The sequence below is a fragment of the Schistocerca cancellata genome, chromosome 5 (genome assembly GCF_023864275.1).
Source record: "Schistocerca cancellata isolate TAMUIC-IGC-003103 chromosome 5, iqSchCanc2.1, whole genome shotgun sequence".
Taxonomy (NCBI): domain Eukaryota; kingdom Metazoa; phylum Arthropoda; class Insecta; order Orthoptera; family Acrididae; genus Schistocerca; species Schistocerca cancellata.
This window is the reverse complement of record NC_064630.1, coordinates 421,666,002-421,686,573: the sequence shown is the minus strand read 5'-3', so window position 1 is coordinate 421,686,573 and position 20,572 is coordinate 421,666,002. Positions and strand designations below refer to the sequence as shown.

Genomic DNA, 20,572 nt, shown 5'->3' with positions numbered 1-20,572 from the left:
TTAGCATCACTTTGACATTTCTTGCTTGTGGGCCAGTTTTATATGGCTGTTATGTGAGTATTCAAATGTTGCTATCAAATTTCCCACTTTAGCCACACAGAGTTTCCATAAGCTTCCCAAAGTGAAGATCCCTGATTTCCAGACAATTTCTGAGATCTGAAGGGCAAGAATAAATCATGGAAATCTGCCGATTCCCATCACACATTAATGGACCTGGTGTGTGAGCAGATCAGGCAGACTAGATCCAATGGGTTTGACCTGCACATTAGTGAGAAATGATGGGCCTCAGATTGGCAGGCTTGATGTGTCAGATGTATCCACAGAACTGGCCCACCATGGAAATACATTCAGTTGTGGGTAGCTATTCATACCCACAGTCACGAGGCACTAAAAGTGTGTTGATGAATTGAGACCATGATGATCAGTCCTTGCAATAGATAATTCGTGCGAATACACTGAGTTCCAGACAAACCACTCCTCATGCCTCCATGCCTCTCTCAGCGGCAGGTGCTCAGCTAGCGACAAGTGGTGGTGATGGTACTGACTGCAAGCTGAGGGGAGCAGTGGGGAGAGGAGAAGTGGTAGGAAGAGTGGAGTAGGGAAGGGGGTGCACGACACCCAGCAGCTACTCAGTTGCACCCAGCCAAAGAGAATGCATGGCATCTCCTAAACAAACTCGGTGAAATTCTCATTTCTTTGTACAGCATGGAAATGTGTAAACAATCAATGAAAATAAATCATCAGCATCTTGATGTTGTGTCAACTTGTCTTTCTCTCTGTGGAGGACAACATCTTTCCCCTTTCACTAATATGGCTGCATCTTTGTGTCTATTTCATAGTCATAAATTTGTGTCTCATTTCCTGTCATTATGTTGTTCAAAATGTTTTCAGTGGCAGTTAAATTTTCAAGCATTTTCTGAATGAAAGTTGCCTTTTTTTTTCAATTTATCCAGTAGCAACTGAGGGTTAATTTTTGCAGTGATGTGATTCATGTGAAGTCTGTCCATTACAACTATTAGATATAATGCTTGGTTCACTAAGAATCTATAACAACTCCTGGCACTCTGTACAGATCATATAGTCTTCCCCAATGCTTTCTGAATCCATTTGAACATTTCTGTACTTCACAACCCGTAGTAGAGAATTGCTCATTATTTCACAAGATCAATTTCTTCATTCCTTCATCGCTCCTCCCCCTCCCAAATATATTTGGCTCTTAAGACGATCGATTGCATGGTAGAAAAGAAATCTAGGCCATTCAATCATGTTTCAGATCATATCCAAGTATCTGTACAATTTTCTTGGGCTAATGATGTCACAAGTATATAAAAAATTATTTCAGCATTGGTGTTAATGAACATGCAGTGATAACTGACAATTCGGTCTGTATCGGGACCTGAACCGAGATTTCCTGCTTAGAGTGGTTCATGTTAACAATTGGTCAATGTGAACATAGGCACAGGCCTTACTAAAACTTTCACTGTCAATGTTTCCACATACGATTTCCAGACACTACTAACAGAGATTCTCCCAAGGGGTATGTGAAAAAAGCATCACTGGGGAAAAGGAATTGGTAAAGGACCATGGCTTACACTGCCACAAGGAACAAATACAAAATGAATTAAATGGATTGAGAATGAGATAAACGGATCTATGAGTGTGAAATTGAAGATGTTATGAAGTTACTCATAAATGATATCTCAGTGGGAGAAGTATGAGTGACAATGAAAGTGTGAGCCATGTCTGGAAGCATGCTCAACTAACCTAATGGTAAAGACAACTCCTTTCCATATGCATAAAATCTAAATTCAGGTTCCAGCCTGGCATGAATTTTCAGTTGTCACTACACACTCATTACTTTGCAAATTCAACATATCTCAGTAGTTGTCACTGATATTATTTCATGTCACTGCACTTGATTAATTTCACTGTTATCAGTCCATTCATTCCATTTCAGGGCTTTTAATTCATTTATGTGTCAGAGACCATTAAAAGTTTGAATCAGGCCTGTAGGCATGCTCACATAGTTGAAAAGGTAAGCTGACTGGATGTAATAAACAGGAAATCTGGGTTTGTGTCCTGGTGTGTTACAAATTTCCAAATGTCACTATACATTCATTAATTGCCGGTCCAGCATATCTGAACAATTTGCACTGGTTATATCAAAAGGAAAAGTCTTAGTCAGTTTGCACTAATATCATTTCATGTAACTGGATCGTAACTGATTTCATCCCCATTGATCTATGCATTTAGTGAATTTAATTAATTTCATTATACTGCTGGGAAACAAATACATGAACAACTATTGATAACAAATATCGATATGGAATTGAGGAAAATCTTTGTGAAATTATATGAACAGTGTACATTACTATAACGAAAACAACCAAAGACCATCAGAAAAGTAGAGAAGAAATTGAATATATCAAAGTATAGTGATACAGAGGGATGTTAAAACTAATGTGAAGATACAAAATGTCAGGTGAAGTACTTAAAAGAATAAGAATTGAAAAGTCTCCAGACTACTCTTACCAAAAGTAAGAACAATTAGTGGTGCATGTGCAAAGACATTTATGAAAGGCTAACTTCATTCTGAAAAGACTTTTAACCAGGAAATTGTTAGGTAAATAAAGATCAGAACATGCAAAAAGATTACTGAAGATGCTGGTGTCATAGGTATCCAAAGACGATAGGAAGAGATTTAGGATGGCATCAAACCAATAAAAAGAATATTTGTTTTGGGAAGGGAGTCTTTTTATTAGACATTGTTTGTGTTCACTGTACATTTCAGAATACAGACACTTGAAACAGGAAGAACCCTAAGTTCTCTAAACAGTTGGCTGTTTTTGAAGTCTGAATGCATGTCTACAAGGTTTTTTTCCCAATTTCTCAATGGCATATTCCATAGTTTATTGAATGTAAGTATGCAAAGATGGATTTTGTTTTCCATTAGTTTGACTTTCCTTCCTTATATTTTTTTCCACTTGGGCTTGTACTCACAGTCTCCCCCCTTACATTATTTTGCCTAGTGTACTGGGCAGCTTTTCCTCAATTTTGAAAAAAATATTCCAATTTGATAGCTAGCTTTAATTTTATCTTTTATTTATTTTTATCAGTGTCTGTTGCCTCTTGGTAGCAGAAAAATTTCATTTGTATATATATAATTTTTTTTATAGCTGAGCTCTACCTGAACATAGAAAGGACCTCTGATGAACTGTATCATGAAGAATATGACTCAGTAGCTGTCTTGTTTGCTACTGTTACTGATTACACTCTTTTTGACTTTGATCATCCTGAAAACAGCAATGAACTAGTTAGCCTACGAGTACTCAACGAAATCATATGTGACTTTGACAAGGTGAGTTACTGACTTTATCTTCAATTTGTACCAGTAATCAAATCTTGAAAAATTCAAGCAGAAGGAGAAACAAATGGAGGTCACTGATTTGTGTGAATGGAAAACCAAGTTCTTTTTCTCTTTGAAAAATGTTCATAAATCATAGTGTGGAAAACAGAAACTTTTTCCATATTAACAAGAAAACTTGTGTACGTAAGCGTGTAGCAGATTGTTTGATTTCTTAAGCCAACTATTAATATTTCACATGTTCTTTCACCATCCCACTGCTTTTACATAAACTTCAGATGAAAAATTATTTTAAATGTCTGTTAAACAGAGTCATCATTGGATTCACTAAACATTATAACACTGATTACTAATACATAATGTGAAATCAATTGTGCATATTTATGGAACTACCAAATAACAGGTGTTTATTTTATTATAATGCAGCTACTCTTTGAACCAAGTTTTCTGCGTGTTGAGAAAATAAAAGTAGTTGGCTGGACTTATATGGCTGCTTGTGGCTTGGATCCTGGACGCAGGGACTCAACAACTTCCATTAGCAGGCAAACATTCCCCCAACATGTTGTGTATGTGCTTGCTCGTTTTGCAACAAGGATGATGGCTGCACTAGAAAAAATAAATGCCGAAGGTCAACAGTCATATAGGCTGAGAGTGGGTAAGTGTCCAAATTCAATAAAAGTTATGATAAACATGATGATAAGAAGTCATGCAAGGTTTTTTACCTTCCTATTCATATACTCTCCACACATTTACATTATTGTATGATTTATGAACTCATCATTTTTAGGCATTTCACATGGTCCAATTACTGCTGGGGTTATTGGAGCACAGAAACCTCTGTACGATATATGGGGCGATGCCGTTAATATGGCGTCAAGGATGGATTCAACTGGAGAAGCTGGGAAAATCCAGGTGAGTTAATACTTACTTTAACATATCACTACAGTTAGTTTGAATACTGTAGCTTATCATATAGTTTACATTATTTTGCATGTATCAAATTGCACTTGCCAACCTATAACTGCATAAATTGCAATTACAGGTAAATAGTAATACATTGTTGTAAGATAAGTGGGAGCTATGCCTTGAAAGCAATGGCTTTCCACATTACATGATAATATAATAATTAAATATGTTATTTGAGCATTTCTGTAAAACAAAATTGTTAATACTGAATATAAATGCAAGTGTTGTGGTTTACATTTTCTGCATATGTCAAAATGTGTACCCCTGACAGTAATGGCATAAATCATAATTACAGATAAATAGTAAATCACTATTGTAAGTGAAGTAGGGGCTCTATTTCAAAAACAAAGACAAAGTGGGAGCTATCATTTGAAAGCAATGGCTTTTTACATTACATTATAATATATTAAACAATTATGTTATTTAAGCATTTCTGGAAAACAAAAATTCGTTAATGTCTAAATAAATTTAAGTCTTACAAAGTCTTTTCCGAAGCTATTTGTCTGAACTGTAGCCTTGTTGTAAGTGAAATGAGGGCAATAGCAATTCACACAAGAGGTGGATAGAAGCTTTGGAAATGTGGTGCAACAAAAAAATGCTGAAGATAACTAATGAGGAGATATCAAATATCAATAAGGAGAAAAGAACTGTATGGCACAGTTTGATTAAAAGAAGGGGTCATTTGACTGGATGCATTCTGAGACGTCAAGGAGTTGTCAATTTGATGATGGAAGTGTGTAGACAGATACAAAGAGATTTATCCAGGATAGACTAGTGTGGAGAACTGCATCAAACCCGCAACTACCCTCCTGACCTGGTACAGAAGCAAATAACCAGAGCCACTTCCTCACCCCCTCAAACCCAGAACCTCCCACAGAAGAACCACAAAAGTGCCCCACTTGTGACAGGATACTTTCTGGGACTGGATCAGACTCTGAATGTGGCTCTCCAGCAGGGATACGACTTCCCCAAATCCTGCCCTGAAATGAGATCCATCCTTCATGAAATCCTCCCCACTCCACCAAGAGTGTCTTTCCGCCGTCCACCTAACCTTCGTAACCTCTTAGTTCATCCCTATGAAATCCCCAAACCACCTTCCCTACCCTCTGGCTCCTACCCTTGTAACCACCCATGGTGTAAAACCTGTCCCATGCACCCTCCCACCACCACCTACTCCAGTCCTGTAACCCGGAAGGTGTACACGATCAAAGGCAGAGCCACGTGTGAAAGCACCCACGTGATTTACTAACTGACCTGCCTACACTGTGAAGCTTTCTGTGTGGGAATGACCAGCAACAAACTGTCCATTCGCATGAATGGACACAGGCAGACAGTGTTTGTTGGTAATGAGGATCACCCTGTGGCTAAACATGCCTTGGTGCATTGCCAGCACATCTTGGCACAGTGTTACGCCGTCCAGGTTATCTGGATACTTCCCACTAACAGCAACCTATCCGAACTCCGGAGATGGGAACTTGCCCTTCAATATATCCTCTCTTCCCGTTATCCACCAGGCCTCAATCTCCGCTAATTTCAAGTCACTCATACCTCACCTGTCATTCAACAACATCTTTGCCTCTGCACTTCCGCCTCGACTGACATCTCTGCCCAAACTCTTTGCCTTTGAATATGTCTGCTTGTGTCTGTATATGTGTGGATGGATATGTGTGTGTGTGCGAGTGTATATCCGTCTTTTTTTCCCCATAAGGTAAGTCTTTCCGCTCCCGGGATTGGAATGACTCCTTACCCTCTACCTTAAAACCCACATCCTTTCATCTTTGCCTCTCCTTCCCTCTTTCCTGACGAAGCAACCGTTGGTTGCGAAAGCTTGAATTTTATGTGTATGTTTGTGTTTGTTTGTGTGTCTATCAACGATGCTGTGACTTACCAAACGAGAAAGCGCTGGTAGATAGACACAATAAAAAACACACATTCAAATTTCAAGCTTTCGCAACCCACGGTTGCTTCATCAGGAAAGAGGGGAGGAGAGGGAAAGATGAAAGGTTGCGGGTTTTAAGGGAGAGGGTAAGGAGTCATTCCAATCCCGGGAGCGGAAAGACTTACCTTAGGGGGGAAAAAGGACAGGTATACACTAGCACACACACTCATATCCATCCGCACATATACAGACAGAGACAGACATTTTTGTCTTATCTATGTGATGTTGGCTGGATATAACAGTCTCCTCTTAATGTGTTTAGGTTGCTGAATAGGATGTCTTTCACGGTTGACCATCAGCCATAGGCCATGGTGATCAGATAATATTGGATCTTTCACTCCATACTGATATTCATCTTTTGTTAAATTGGAAATTATGTTATCCAGGCATGCCACTAATCATGTTGGCTGGTCATTCACACTGTAAAAGTTGTTGGATCTTAGCAGGTTTTGAAAATGTGTGACAGTTGGTGTTTTTTGTAGAATGCCAATGTCACCAATGTATACTATCTTGTGGTGCATGTATTTTACCAACAGGTACTTATTTAGAGAGTCTCCATTTGATCAAGAAACTGATTTGTATCAGAGTTTGGGGTGTGAAAAATAAAGATGAGCACTAACTTTTGTTTTGGAAGTAGCACTACAACAATTTCAAAAAGTTGGTCTTTGCAAAACTGATCAACTTTCTGTGCTACATATTCAATGTCAGAGTTTTTATTTATAAAAATTGCAATTCCTCCATGTCTGCTTTTGTTTCTACAGTATGAACTTGCTGACTCAAATCCTTCAGGGATATACAGAGCAGTCTCATCAGGTGTGAGCCAGTGTTCATTTACACAAAAAATGTGGCATGGGTTTGAAATTAGGAATACATCTATTTTGTTTCTGATTGACTGTACATTTAGATGCAAAATTAAATTCTGTTGTCTGCGAGAACAGGCAAAGAATTTGATACTTCTGTATTTACAGTTTTTGTGGTGCTGACTGGGGCATAATAATTCATAAAAAATCTTCACTACAGCTAGTCACTTTCCTGCATCTGGTAGATGAGCGAGTGGAGATGGGATGTGCCATGTTTTCTTGGTTTCTCTAGTGCCATGTTACAATAATGTGGTGCAAGGGTTTTAACATGCACCAGAACTGCAGACATGTTCCTGCAAACAAACAAAAAATTATTTGCATTACTTTTTTGTGGTGTTTATTAAAACGATGACTAACATTCTTAGACCAGACTCTGCATGTTATTGTTATTACACCCTTCCATATAACAAACACTTTCTTCCTCAATGAAGAGTTGCCCAAGAATATTATGCCTTAAGAAATTAGTGAATGATAAAAGGAGAAGTCTGTTAACTTCTTCAAAGGTTCATCTCCTAGGGTCCACTATTATCCATACTGCAAAAATTGCTGAGCTTAGACATTTAGAAGATTTTCAGTCCAGGTCCTTATCAATATATACACCAAAAAGTTTAGAACCTTCTGTTTCATTTATTGATTTTCCTTTATGCAGTATATTTAATAATGTGACAGTCCTTTTGCGGGGTGTCAATTAGTATGAAATATTGTATAAAAATAACATCTGAGTAGTGTAAGATAAAAGCAATGGTACCCCTTTTTTAAAGAGCCCAATTTTCTACTAAGTACTGATCTACAAGTGATTCCCTTAATTATCTATGAGAGTAGATCAGCACTCCAGTAACTAGTTGCTAGTAAACTTTACAGAGTAACTTGCAGTGGCTATTACTGCCCATAAATGTTTTATATGACTGATTCCACATTCCTGAAGGAACACAGTGTGACTCAAAAGCAAATTAACAATAAACAAATGAAGCAATCAATCAGTCAAAGAACACCCCAACATGAGTAAAATTTATATTTTATCTGTTTTATACAATGCCTGTTAGCACTTAGAAAATCTACCATATTTTGTAATTAAAGTAAATATGTATTTTGGTACCGCTCTGCAAAGCATATCATGATTAAATTTAATTTTCAGGTCACTGAAAACACTGCAGAAGTGCTTGAAGAGCAAGGTGTATGTTGTCAATATCGAGGGCCTACCTATGTAAAAGGCAAAAACTACATGACAACATACTTTGTTTGCATGGGTGACAACTATGAACTTCTTTTAAAACCAAAGTCTCCTGATATTGTTAACGAAGACATTATGCCAGAAAATGCTCAGAAAGACATAACTAATGTTATTTCAAATAAAGAACTTAATGGTGTAATTAAAAGTGGTGAAACAAATCATATTACGAGCAACTGTATCAACAGAACACAGCACAGTGCAGCTGGTAATAGTGAAAGGACTGAAGAGAGTGAAGAAGAATACAACACATCATTATAGTTTCAGATAGCTGGTGCATACTTCCACAAAAAGAAGTGCTTCAAAACTTCAAAACAAGAATATTAATTATCAATAAACTGGAGAACATAATTTTTCCAGCATATGTTGAAATCATACATGTAAATATGTAAAATGTAATGATAACAAGACTGACTGAGTTAAATACTTTGCATATTAAATCTCAGACCAAAACAAATTCCATAGCGAATTAACATTATATGACCTTGACAAGTAGACTGGAGGATTTATCAAGATTTGAAAATTCAGCTAATGCCTGTATAATCTTGATCATTCCTTTACTATTACTATTGTATGCTTATGTTGCCTTGCTTTATATCTTTTAATGAGTAGCTCAGATCCAATGTATTGTGTGCAGCTGTACACACAATGAAACTCTAATGAAATATTTAGATTCACTCTCCTTTGAAACCACTGTTTTCTGAAAATATTGAAATTCAAAATGACATGACATACAAGGTGCTGTGCTTCCAAATGGATCACCAGCTAAGTATTTCATAAGAATGAAACAAGCAACAAAGAAAAGGAACATGAAAATCAGCTTCTATTTCATAATGCAGAGGGACATCATGACAGATGGAAATCTGGTTTCATTCTCCTTAACGAAATGTTATTAATTCTTTTTGTATTTTTACTACACTGATTGTACAAAGTAACAGCTAATTTCCAACAAAATAAACTACCTAATTTCTTGTCAGCATGCCCGTGTGCACATAACATAAAGTATACAGACACAAAGTGCTGACAGTACACAAAAAAATATTTCATTCATCATAAAAATTCATCATAAGAAAATATATGAGTTGAAGTAATCTACTTGTAACATCTCACATTTTTAAATTTATCACCCCACAAAGAATGTTGGCCAATTTCATTTATATTTTTACTACAATAATAACAAAGCATTGAAGATCTGAGTAATAGATTTTTGTCCGATTTGTAAATATAGTAAGTGATAATCATGCCATTGTGACAAAACCATAGCTTTATTATTATAGAGTTGTGTAAATCACCATTTCATACATAGCGGTGTAATATATATACTCTGTACATACAGTGATATGTATATTTTATAAATACTTGTTAACTATTGAAGACTGTTTCAACAAACAGAAACTAAGACTATATATAATGTGTCTTGCAATTTGTATTAAGAAGTTTTCCGTGCTAAAGCAAAAAATCTTTACAACTTGTATGAAGCAAGGTAATTTTACATACGTTATTTCTTACAAGCCAAACTAGTCATAATGTTTGAAAATTACTTTTTTTCATAAAATGAAGAATTCAGTGTTTTGACATTTGATTTTCTTAAGCAGATTTCTGTTTTCAGCTTTACAGCCTCTATCAGGTCATAAAAAAGAATAATAATGTACAGGATGCACAGTCATAAACTGACCTATTTAACAAAATAAACATTGCTTAATCAGCGGGTAAAAGTTACAATGTGGTGCCAGTGGCACTGGTGGAAGGTATGGTTATCAACATCACAGATCTGACAATGGCTGAAGGCAAATATGGTAATCTGTTTAACTAAATCAAAAGTAACCTAGACTATGCATTTTCCAGTTTATTTAGATATCAAGTCACTGGCGTCCTCCAAAGACCTAAGTGACTTCATTTAATGATACTTCTTTCCACTTCCCCTTCTCTAGCAAATCCTTAATTCACAACTAACGACCATTTCAAGTCTCATAATTGACAACCCCAATATATTAATGTACAAATTCCACAGTATTGCATAAGCCATATATATTCAAACTTTTGTTTTCCATCCTACGTTGACAGTCCTGCTCTTTTGCCCTTCCTGCACAAAATGTGATTCTTGTACAAAGTTTGATATTGTAATAACATCTTACCTCATGAATTAAAACATTTTTTAAATATCTTTTGACAGGCTATGTTGTAATTTATTATATTTATTTTTTGTATTATTGTTGTATTTCATTGTCAATAAACATCTTTTACTTTGGAATAGATGCCAAAAAGAAACAGCAGTGTGAAGTCTGTAATTCTGTTGGAACGACATTTAATACAACCCACATTTGTTAGATACACGAGTACCTGATATGAAACGTGCAATGCGATTTATGCTTCATTTCCTTTGATAATCATCTAGGAATCTTTACTCATGTAACTTGGTCATGAGTGATAGTTTGCATTCTGATATTTTATTTTCTCGTACATTACTGTTCCAAATCAAAGCATGGAATTTAGCACAATATCACATCGCAATGTGTAAAACTGTAATGTTTTTTTTTTTTACATGCTGAAAAATACTTCGTGCAAAAATATATTATGAAATATGAAGGCAAAGAATAGAAACACAAACTACATGCTGCGATGTGTCGCTATGGTTGTAAATACAGAACAAATCCAATCTAAAGCTCAAATACCACCATTAGAGATCAAAAGGAACCACAATAACTGTTCTTGGATCTTTATTGTCCGAGGGGTTGGTTGTATCTGCTGCTATCTGTTTAATTAATAAGTGTTGCACTCAATTATGTAAGAGTGTCCCCCACTCCAGAAAGAATCTCTGCTCTCGTAGACCAACAGCTTTGGCCTATTGCCATAACCTACCCTTCAATAAAAAAAGTCACCAATCATTTCCTCCACTGATTCTCCACAGTACCTGTTCCTTTACCACACAGCATACTGCTCATCACTGTTGATGGTACCTCCCTCTACACTAACATCTCCAGTGCCCATGGCTTTTTTGCTATTGAACACTGTCTACAACCTCTGTCCTGGTCATCATGACAAACTTTATCTTTACCCACAATTACTTGTACTTTGAAGTTATATCACCTGCAAACAATTCTATGCTACAGCAATGGGCAATAACATGGCACCATCGTATGCTAGGCTATTCATGGGCCAGAAAGAGCAATCCTTTCTTTACTACCCATGATCTCAAACCATCTTATGACGACTTGTTCATGGGCCATCTAGAGAAATCCTTCCTAATCACCCAGAGAACCAAACCCTCCACCTGATCCAAATTCATTGATGACAGCTTCGTTATATGGATGGGTAAGGACACCCGATCCATATTCGTCCAGGACCTCATCACCTTCTCTTCCATTTGCTTCGTCTAGTCCTCCTCAACCCAACAGATCACCTTCCTCAATGTTGACCTCCATCTCAAGGATGGCAACACCAATACCTCCGTCCATATTAAATCTACAGACTACACCCAATACCTCTGCCTTCACAGCTGCCACCCATTCCATACCAAGAAGTCCCCTTCATACAGCCTAGCCAACTGTGGTTGTCACATCTGCAATGATGAGCAGCCCCTTTCCAAATATACAAAGGGTATAACTGAGACCTTCACAGACCTGAATTACTGCCCCTCCCCCGATATTTGTACAGAAACAGATCTCCCATGCTTTGTCTCTCTAGTCACCTACTACCTCCTACATACCCACCATCTGGACACAAAGGACCACTCCCATCATGACTCAGTACCACCCAGGACTGGAGCAACTGAATCACATTCTTTGATAGTGTTTAACTACCTCTCGTCGTGCCTTGAAATGAGGAATATCCCACACCTCCCACAGTGGGATTCCATCGCCAACCAAATCTCTACAATCTCTTTGTCCATCTCTACTCCGCCCCTGTCCTCAACCATTGTCTCATATCCCTGCAATAAATATATCGACGTAACCCATACAGTCCCGCACCACCACCTACTCCCATCCAGTCACATTATCTTCTGTTCCATCAAAGGCACGGCTGTCAGGAAAGCAATTACGAGATCTATATACGAAGCTCCAACCACTGTGCTGCTTTCTATGTTGGTATGACAGCTAACTAGCTGTCTTTTCACGTGAATGGCCACCGGCAAACTGTAACCAAGAGACAGCTGGATCATCCAGTTGCTGAACATGCTGCCCAACACAATGTGCTTCGTTTCAACAGCTGCTTCACAACCTGTGCCATCTGACTCCTTCCTACCAGTAACAACTTTTTAAATTGCACAGGTGAGAATACTCTCTGTAATATATCCTGTTTTTCCATCCCCGGCCTCTAACATTCGCTAGTCCCTTTCCTATTGGTGGAATGGAAAGCTGTATTGTGCTGAAGTGGAAACAGGGAAGGAGATAGGTAAGTGGAGGACAGGGACTAGTGAGTGTTGAGGCCAGGAGTGGTTTTGGGAATATAGAATATATTGCATGAAGAGTTCCCGCATGTGCAATTCAGAAAATCTGGTATTGGTAGGAGTGATCCAGATGGCACAGGCTGTGAAGCAGTACATGGTATTGGGCAGCATGTTCAGCAACTGGGTGAGCCTGCTGCCTCTTGATTACAGTTAGCTGGTAAACACTCATGTGGCTGGACAGTTTCTTAATCACCATGCACATTAGAAAGCAGCACAATGGTTGCAGCTTACTTTGTAGATCACAAGACTGCTTTCACTGGTAGCCCTGCCTCTGATGGCAGGATGTACCTGTGATTGGGCTGGAGTGTGTAATGGTTGGAGGATGTATGGGACATGTCTTGCATCTAGGAAGTGTGACCAAAAAGTAATGAGAATTTTTGTTTTTCTTAAAAAATCTTTATTTAGTCATCACATTCAACTTTGTCCCCTTCGAAGTAATCCCCCTCAGATATAATACACTTGTGCCAGAACTCAGTTTTCATTATGGTGTTCAGCTCCTTCAATGATTGCTTTTACCTCATCAATGGTGGAAAAATGATGTCTTTTCAAGGTTCTCTTCAGCCTTTGGAAAAGAAGAAGTCACAGGTCTTCTTTTGTCAAAGGCATCAATTACAAAGGAATTAACAGTCATAAAACATGTTAAGTAGACAATGGACATTAACATGTAAACATGAAAAAGGGCAAGCAAATCTATAATTAACTTGCTTTTGCCCAAAAATGAGCTACGTTCAAAGCACTATAGTTATCATACAGTTAGAAGTAATTATACATAAATGAAAATTCATAAATACACTTAAGTATAGGCTAACAGACATTGAATTAAATTGTCTTTGCCCAGAAACAGGCAACATCCAAGGTCTTAGAACTGGCCAGCGTCAACTCTTCTTCGGTGCATAATGACGGGCACAGACAGCAGTTGTGCAGGTGAGACATCATCTGCTCCTCTCCAAGTCTAGGGTCCTCTAGCGTATCCCCATTTTTCAAGAGTTTCTTTACATCACCCAACACTAGTTCATAATCTGTTGAGGGACTTCCAGGTACACCAGCTCTCATTATCACTGGGAGGTAGTTCTTCTTTAGGTTGTCTCCAGCCTAGAGGAGCAGTATCTACTCTCTTTCTCCACATGTCTAGCCTTTGGTTTGTGTTGTTGTTATTTACATAGGCCCTTAGAAAACTTTTTTCTGGACTTCAAGTGAGACAGTGCTGGCGAATGGCCAAATAATGGGCGAGTGTCAGGCTTGAAGGCTCTACATACTTTCGCTTGAGCAGGTGCTTCACACCTGATGTCGCAAAGAGCGGTACCTGCTAGATAAAACAGCTGCTCCACTTAAGTGTCTCAGGCATCCAGTGATTATGCGGCACGTCTCATTCAGAGCGATGTCCACATGCCTAGCATGGCAGGAGTTATGCCAGACAGCTGTTGCATATTCACCCACAGAGTAGCACAACGCCAAAGCCGAAGTCTGAATAGTGACTGGCTGTGCACCCCAGTTAGATCCCCCTAGTTTTCATATGATATTATTCCTTGCGCACACTTTCAATTTGGTGTTTTGAACATTAGGGTCTGATCTATGGTCACCCCAAGATACTTTGGGGAAAATGAATGTTCAAGTTGATTGCCATTCCATGAAATATTTAGTTGTTGGTTGGCCTGTCAGTTTTTTAGGTGGAAAGCACAGACTTGCATTTTCATAGGGTTAGGCCTTAAGTTATTATTTTTGTAGAACCGTCCTAGTTCTCCAGTGCTTCAGACAGCTTATTTTTGACGTCATGGAAATCCTTTCCCTGGGTGGCCAATGTGAGACCATCCGCATACAGAAAACTCCTGGTGTACAGCGGGAGTGGTTGATCATTCGTATACATATTAAAGAGTATAGGGGCCAGAACACTGCCCTGGGGTAGCCATTCCTCTGTAGTCTCCATCTACTGTGCTGTACTTGAAATTCCACGAAAAATCTCCTGTTGCTAAGGAAGTTGGCTATTAAGGTGGTTAAAGTAGAGTCATTAGTGACATCATAAAATTTTTTCAGGAGTAATTTATGGTTAACAGTGTCGTACATAGCAGACAGGTCAACAAAGGCCACACCAGTTACCATACATGATTCAAAACCATGTACTGGGTGAGACTGAGGATCTGTGATGTGCAGCTTTTACCCGGTGTAAAGCCAGCCTGTTGATGTATGAGTGCAGAGTCAATTGCTTCTGTCAAACAGTTCAAAATCATTCTCTCCAAGATCTTATACAAATGCCAAAGAAGAGAGATGGAACGGTAGTTCTTAGAGTCATTGTTCTCTTCACCGGGTTTAAGGATAGTGATGACATGAGCTTTCCACCAGACTTCGGGGATCCTACCAGAGCATAAGCAGTTGTTAAAAAGATCTAGAATCCATTTTAGTGTTACAGGACCAAATTGTTTTACTTTCTCATTCCTGAGATCATTTTTTTTAAAGAAACAGGGGGCCATGTATAGTGAATATGTTGGCTGAGGCAACATAACAGTTTTGTTTTTTGTCAAAAAATTATGAACAAGCATTGAGGTGCAAGTTTCCACAAGAGGTTTTGCCACAATTCTGGTCATTTTCTTTGGATTGGTTCAAGCAAACAGAGCATAACTCCCAGATAGCATTCCTTACTGATCATATGACATTAAGGCAGGAAATCATGGTGCACTATCCCATTGCAATTGAAGAAAACAGTAAGAAGAACCATCATATGTGATCAAACTTGTCAAATTGTTTTTGATCTTGGCTCTTCATGCAGTTTCCATCGAGACAATTAGGCCTTGGTTTCAATGTCGTATACATATATCCATGTTTTGTCACCTGTTATAACCTTATTTAGAAGTTCTGGATTGTTGTCGATTTAATTCAGCAATTCCTGAGGGATGTCTATGTGACAATTTTTAGTCAAAATTCATCAATTTTAGAACAAACTTGGTTGCTACACATTTCATGCCAAAAACAACCAAACAAATTGCTTGGTATGAGATGAAGGATATGGCAACATCATCAGCAACCTCTCTGATGGTGATTCGGCAGTTTTCCAGAAAAATTTTCTTTACTTCTTCCACATTGTCATCAATAACTGATGTGGTACAGGGTCCAGGATAGTTGTCATCTTCAAGGTCTTCTCAATCCTCTTTGAAACATTTATACCCCTGTAAACTCTTGTCTTAATCATAATAGATTCACCAAAAGCCACAGTCAACATTTTGAATGCAGAGCTGCACTTTTTTCCATGTTTCCAACAAAATTTAATGAATATTCTTTGATCCATCTTTTTTCTGAAGTAAAAATTTGCTGAGCTCTTGAAAACAGGTATAACCTTTCCGACTATCAACAACAAATTAAATATTTAAAACAGCTGAAAATGCAAACATAGGAGTAAATTGTGAACATATGTACCAACAAGATAAAAAAAATTGAGAAACGGATGTATAAAACTGGGTAAATTAAAAAATTCCTGTTACTTTTTGCTCACACCTCATATATCTATTGCAGGGATATGATCCATGAGGCATGGGACTGGGGGCAGGGGTGGGGTAAGAATGGGCAAGGATATTGCATAGGTTTGGTGGGTGGTGCAAGACTGCTGTAGGAAGGTTGGGAAGGACAGTGGAAAGGATATGTCTCATTTCAAGGCACAACAAGAGGTAGTCTAAACCCTGTTGGGTAATGTGATGCAGTTGATCCAGTCCTGGATGTTACTCAGTCATGAGGGGAGTCTGTTTTGTGTCCAGATGCTGCTGTAAATTTCAGTTTCCCTGAAATATGCCAGCTCTAAACATTTTTCTTTAGGCTATTACAAATGTAGGTTCTTTCTTCCAATATATTCCTTTTTAGTTAACTTCCATTTCCTTACCTATCTGTTTGGTTTCCAGATTGTAGTGACTCTTTCTCAATATTTTTGATTGCAAGTTCAATTGCCATTTTTCAGAAAGGCAGCTAATTCAGGAAAAAAAATTTTTTTTTGCTTCCTGTTACTGCTGTAATGTACAATTCAGTCCACATTATTTTGCTGATATTTATTTTCAACAATATTAAACTTCACCCAACACAGTTCATGAACTTTTTTCTTTAAACAGTTTCAAAACAAAAAAATTAACATCAGTTAATGGCAGTGGATATGGAAAAAATTGAATGTATTAAGAATATAACATATTAAAATACAAAATGCATTAGTTTCATAACATACTGAATTACAAAACATAATAAAAATTCCCATTACGTGACTGTATGAGTGGTAGAACTACAAGTGCTGGTAATTTTGTGACACTAAGTGGAACCAGCAACACAATTGCAGAAACTTATCAGAAACTCCATAACAGAGAAAATTCAGAGGATTATCAGCGTGCACACCTAGCTTTTGACCTGGTGAATGGCAGTGTAAGAAGTCATGAACATGAGGTGCTCTGTACATAATTCCATTAAAAAAATCAGTGTACTTATCACAGTATAGTAACTGGATAGATAAAAAATCTACTCACCAAGTGGCGCAAGGGGAACACACATATGAAAAAGGTTTTAGGTATGCAAGCATTCGGACCCAGTGACTCCTTCCTCTGGCAGAAAGGTTGAAGGGGAAAGAAGAGGGATGAAGGAAAAGGACAGGAGAGGTTTGGGAAAAAGGGTTAGAGTTCGGAAAAGTTACCCAGAAACCCGGGTCAAGAGCAGACTTACCAGACAGGATGAGAAGGAAAGCACATACCAGCTGTTATGTAAATACTGTTCGACCTTTTAAATCGGCATGACTACCACCAAGTTATCAGTTAGGATGAATAGGCATAGGCAGACAGTGTGTAATGGTGACGCACAACATTCTGTTGGAATGCATGCTCCACAACATGACAGCTGTGACCTTGGTGGCTCTTTCACCCTATGCGCCATTTGGATTCTTCCCCCCAGGCACCAGTTTCTCAGAACTCCACATGTCCTTGGTTCTTGCCACCCACCTGGCCTTAATTTAGGTTACATTTCTTCAGTCTCTGCATTTCTTCACAATAACGACTCCTTTCTTCACTCTTTAGTTTTCTACATCTTTCATGTTCTGACCTGTCTAGTTTTTGCCAGCCCCTTCCCATCTCAATTACATATAATACACTTAGCACTCTTATTAACTTGTGTATGATGTTTTAGCAGTAATCTCTGTCTTGCATATTATCCTGTCTTCCACCTTTAAGCTCTCAGGTTTTCAAATCCAATCCAGTGCAGTCCCCAGCAGTCTGTTTTTCCTTATTCCGTCTGGTGAGTCTCCCCTGACCTGGGTTTTTGCATGACTTTTCCAGACACTACCCCTTTTCTGAAACCTCTCCAGTCCTTTTCCTTCACCCCTCTTCCTTCCCCTTCAACCCTTCTGCCAGAGGAAGAAGCCATTGGCTCCAAAAGCTTAGTTACCTAAAACCTTTCTTTTTATGTGTGTTCTCCTGTTGCTGCTTGGTGAGTAGATTTTTTATCCTTCCAATTACACTATATTGTCAAAAATTGATAATTTTTGTTGTTATATCACAGTATACTGATGTTAGTGCCATACAAAGTGGTGACACAGACTGAAGGACAGAAATTTGTGAGCATGTAATTCAAGTGTTGGGTGATGAGAAAGTTGAAAATCCAGCATTGGAATCTTGAAGGTCCACTATCATCGAAAGTGACTTTGGAACAGCTGAATGCACAGCTAGAAGTTACATCAATAGTAAATGTAGACTAATCAGTTACAGAAGCAGTAGCAACTACTGCACTGACAGCAAGAGTTTGTCCAGGAAGAAGTGCTTGTCTGGGATCAAGAGTAACTGTAGCATGATAGTGTCACCTCCTAACACAGGAAATATCAAGATCAGTGGCAGATATTAACAAACCACCATTAATGTGAAATTTCTCTGCAGGAACAAACTCAATTATGTCCAAGTCAGCAACAACTCAACACACCACATGCAGGTCCAGCCACCATAATTGCAGACCACTTGCATGCAAGTCAGTTGGATTTTTTGTGCCATTCAGGCGAGCAGCACACCTTGTGACCTTCAAAGAATCTCAGCTCTGAACTCAATACCTAACACTGACTCAGCCATATCAAAGAGTCATTTCACTGCAACAAGCAAATAGCAGGATGCATGCAACTATACTCATTGTGGCGCATTAAAACAGCTGCACCACTCTCAAACTGTATGAATCAATCACAAAACCCCCTGTGACCAGCTGATACAAAAATGATTGACAGCTTTCAAACTAACACATGCAATGTTTACAGCAGCTATGGTAAAAGGAAGAGATGAAATAAACAAAACCATGTCAATTTCTCTGCTATCTCTATCAGCTGGGGTTCTAGAAGAGCCCAAAAGATTCCTGTGGTCCATAAGGATGTCATGTTTGGCACCTTATTTTTGGTGCCACATGAACTAGATTTTAACAAGATTGGGTAAACAGCTGACCAATATCATAGGTCATGTCCCACCAGTGTTTATCACATTTGGTGTTTCATGGATGACATGGCACTACAGTTGAATGATCTCACATGTCAAGTTGTTACCATTCAGCATATAATGGATGGTGATGCCCTAACACAGCAAAAAGGAATGCACTGCTTTATCCAGAGCTAACAGTGCAAGATCCATTTCCATGCTAGACTGGGAGGAATATCTCCATCACATACACTTCAGAGGCAGGGTACATACTGCTGTGCAATGCAAGTTGTAATGGTCGCTTATTCGTAGATATTGCTAATTGCTATAATCGCACTATTTCACTCCCATTTACGGAGCTTGTTAGCACTTTATGTTAGTTTGGCACCATTACAATGCATTGTGTTGTGGTAATCGCTGCTACTTGCTGGATCGCTGCTGTGTCTTGATGCTGATGCTGGCTCTAAATCTGGTTGTCTAGGGTTAAAAACATGAGGTTCCGTGTTTTTTATGTGCTTTTGATGATAAAGAACGAGCGAAACCAACAAATATGTAAACTTCAAATATTTATTACTCTGGTGGCCATCTTAATTCCACTGTCCACCAAAGACCATGACACAACACAAAGTAGTACTTCCTTTACATGTTCTTTGCATTGTTTATCCACCTCAAACAATAACACACAAACACACTTTACCAAAGTGACATTCCGACTGCGCCCCCGACCCTTCTTGCTGCTTGTATTTATAACATTGTCAAAGAACTACTAAAAAGAGATATAGTTTATAAGTCACATGTACATCTGTTATCATAATTTGTGCAGAAAAGTTATTAATTTGCATCGAGTGACATAATTTAACATGTTATTAAAATGACAAACAGATTTGTTGACTTGACAGAATAATTCTTTGTTACAAAAAGGCCGTTTTTTAGAAGTTTGTCAATTGACTTCTCTAATTTGCATAAATAAGTAAATAACATGAATTATTGAGAATTACATTGGTTTTTGTCTAAAATAGGATTGATTATGTGAATACTGAGTGAAAACGCTCCTAGTGAACAAATAGGTTTCACTGGGTGATTTTTATTTAATGAGATCCAAAATACCTAAGTTGGCCACTATTTTTCGTACTTCATATTAATTATTTAAGATGAACTTAGTGTTTTTACATGATGACATTTGCTGTATCAGTGATCAAGTGATATTAACTTTTGTGTGGGTCAGTTATTCAGTATAATTTAATGGGTTGACTGTTTATGGAGACATGTTATGCAATCATTGTTAACATACACAATAACTTTTCTATAATCATAAATACTCGTTAAACTGGTTGAATTTGGAGGGTATCGCATACTTCGGTAAAGTAAAGCCT

At 38.1% G+C, this 20,572-nt stretch overlaps 1 protein-coding gene and 1 long non-coding RNA gene across 2 annotated transcripts in view; one reads left to right on the top strand and one right to left on the bottom strand.

Moving 5' to 3' along the window:
- LOC126188195 (adenylate cyclase type 2-like) overlaps positions 1-10,624 on the top strand; it is a 258,257-nt gene extending 247,633 nt beyond the window's left edge. Inside the window, exons 17-20 of the mRNA XM_049929738.1 lie at positions 3,177-3,358; positions 3,791-4,019; positions 4,152-4,276; positions 8,265-10,624. Of these exons, the coding sequence (XP_049785695.1) occupies positions 3,177-3,358; positions 3,791-4,019; positions 4,152-4,276; positions 8,265-8,618 (890 nt within the window). The 3' untranslated portion in view covers positions 8,619-10,624. The remainder of the gene's footprint in view (positions 1-3,176; positions 3,359-3,790; positions 4,020-4,151; positions 4,277-8,264) is intronic.
- LOC126188196 (uncharacterized) overlaps positions 3,883-20,572 on the bottom strand; it is a 53,808-nt gene continuing 37,118 nt past the window's right edge. Inside the window, exons 3-5 of the long non-coding RNA XR_007537830.1 lie at positions 7,236-7,422; positions 4,087-4,262; positions 3,883-3,970 (exon numbers count right to left, since the gene is read on the bottom strand). This is a non-coding gene — a long non-coding RNA (uncharacterized LOC126188196). The remainder of the gene's footprint in view (positions 3,971-4,086; positions 4,263-7,235; positions 7,423-20,572) is intronic.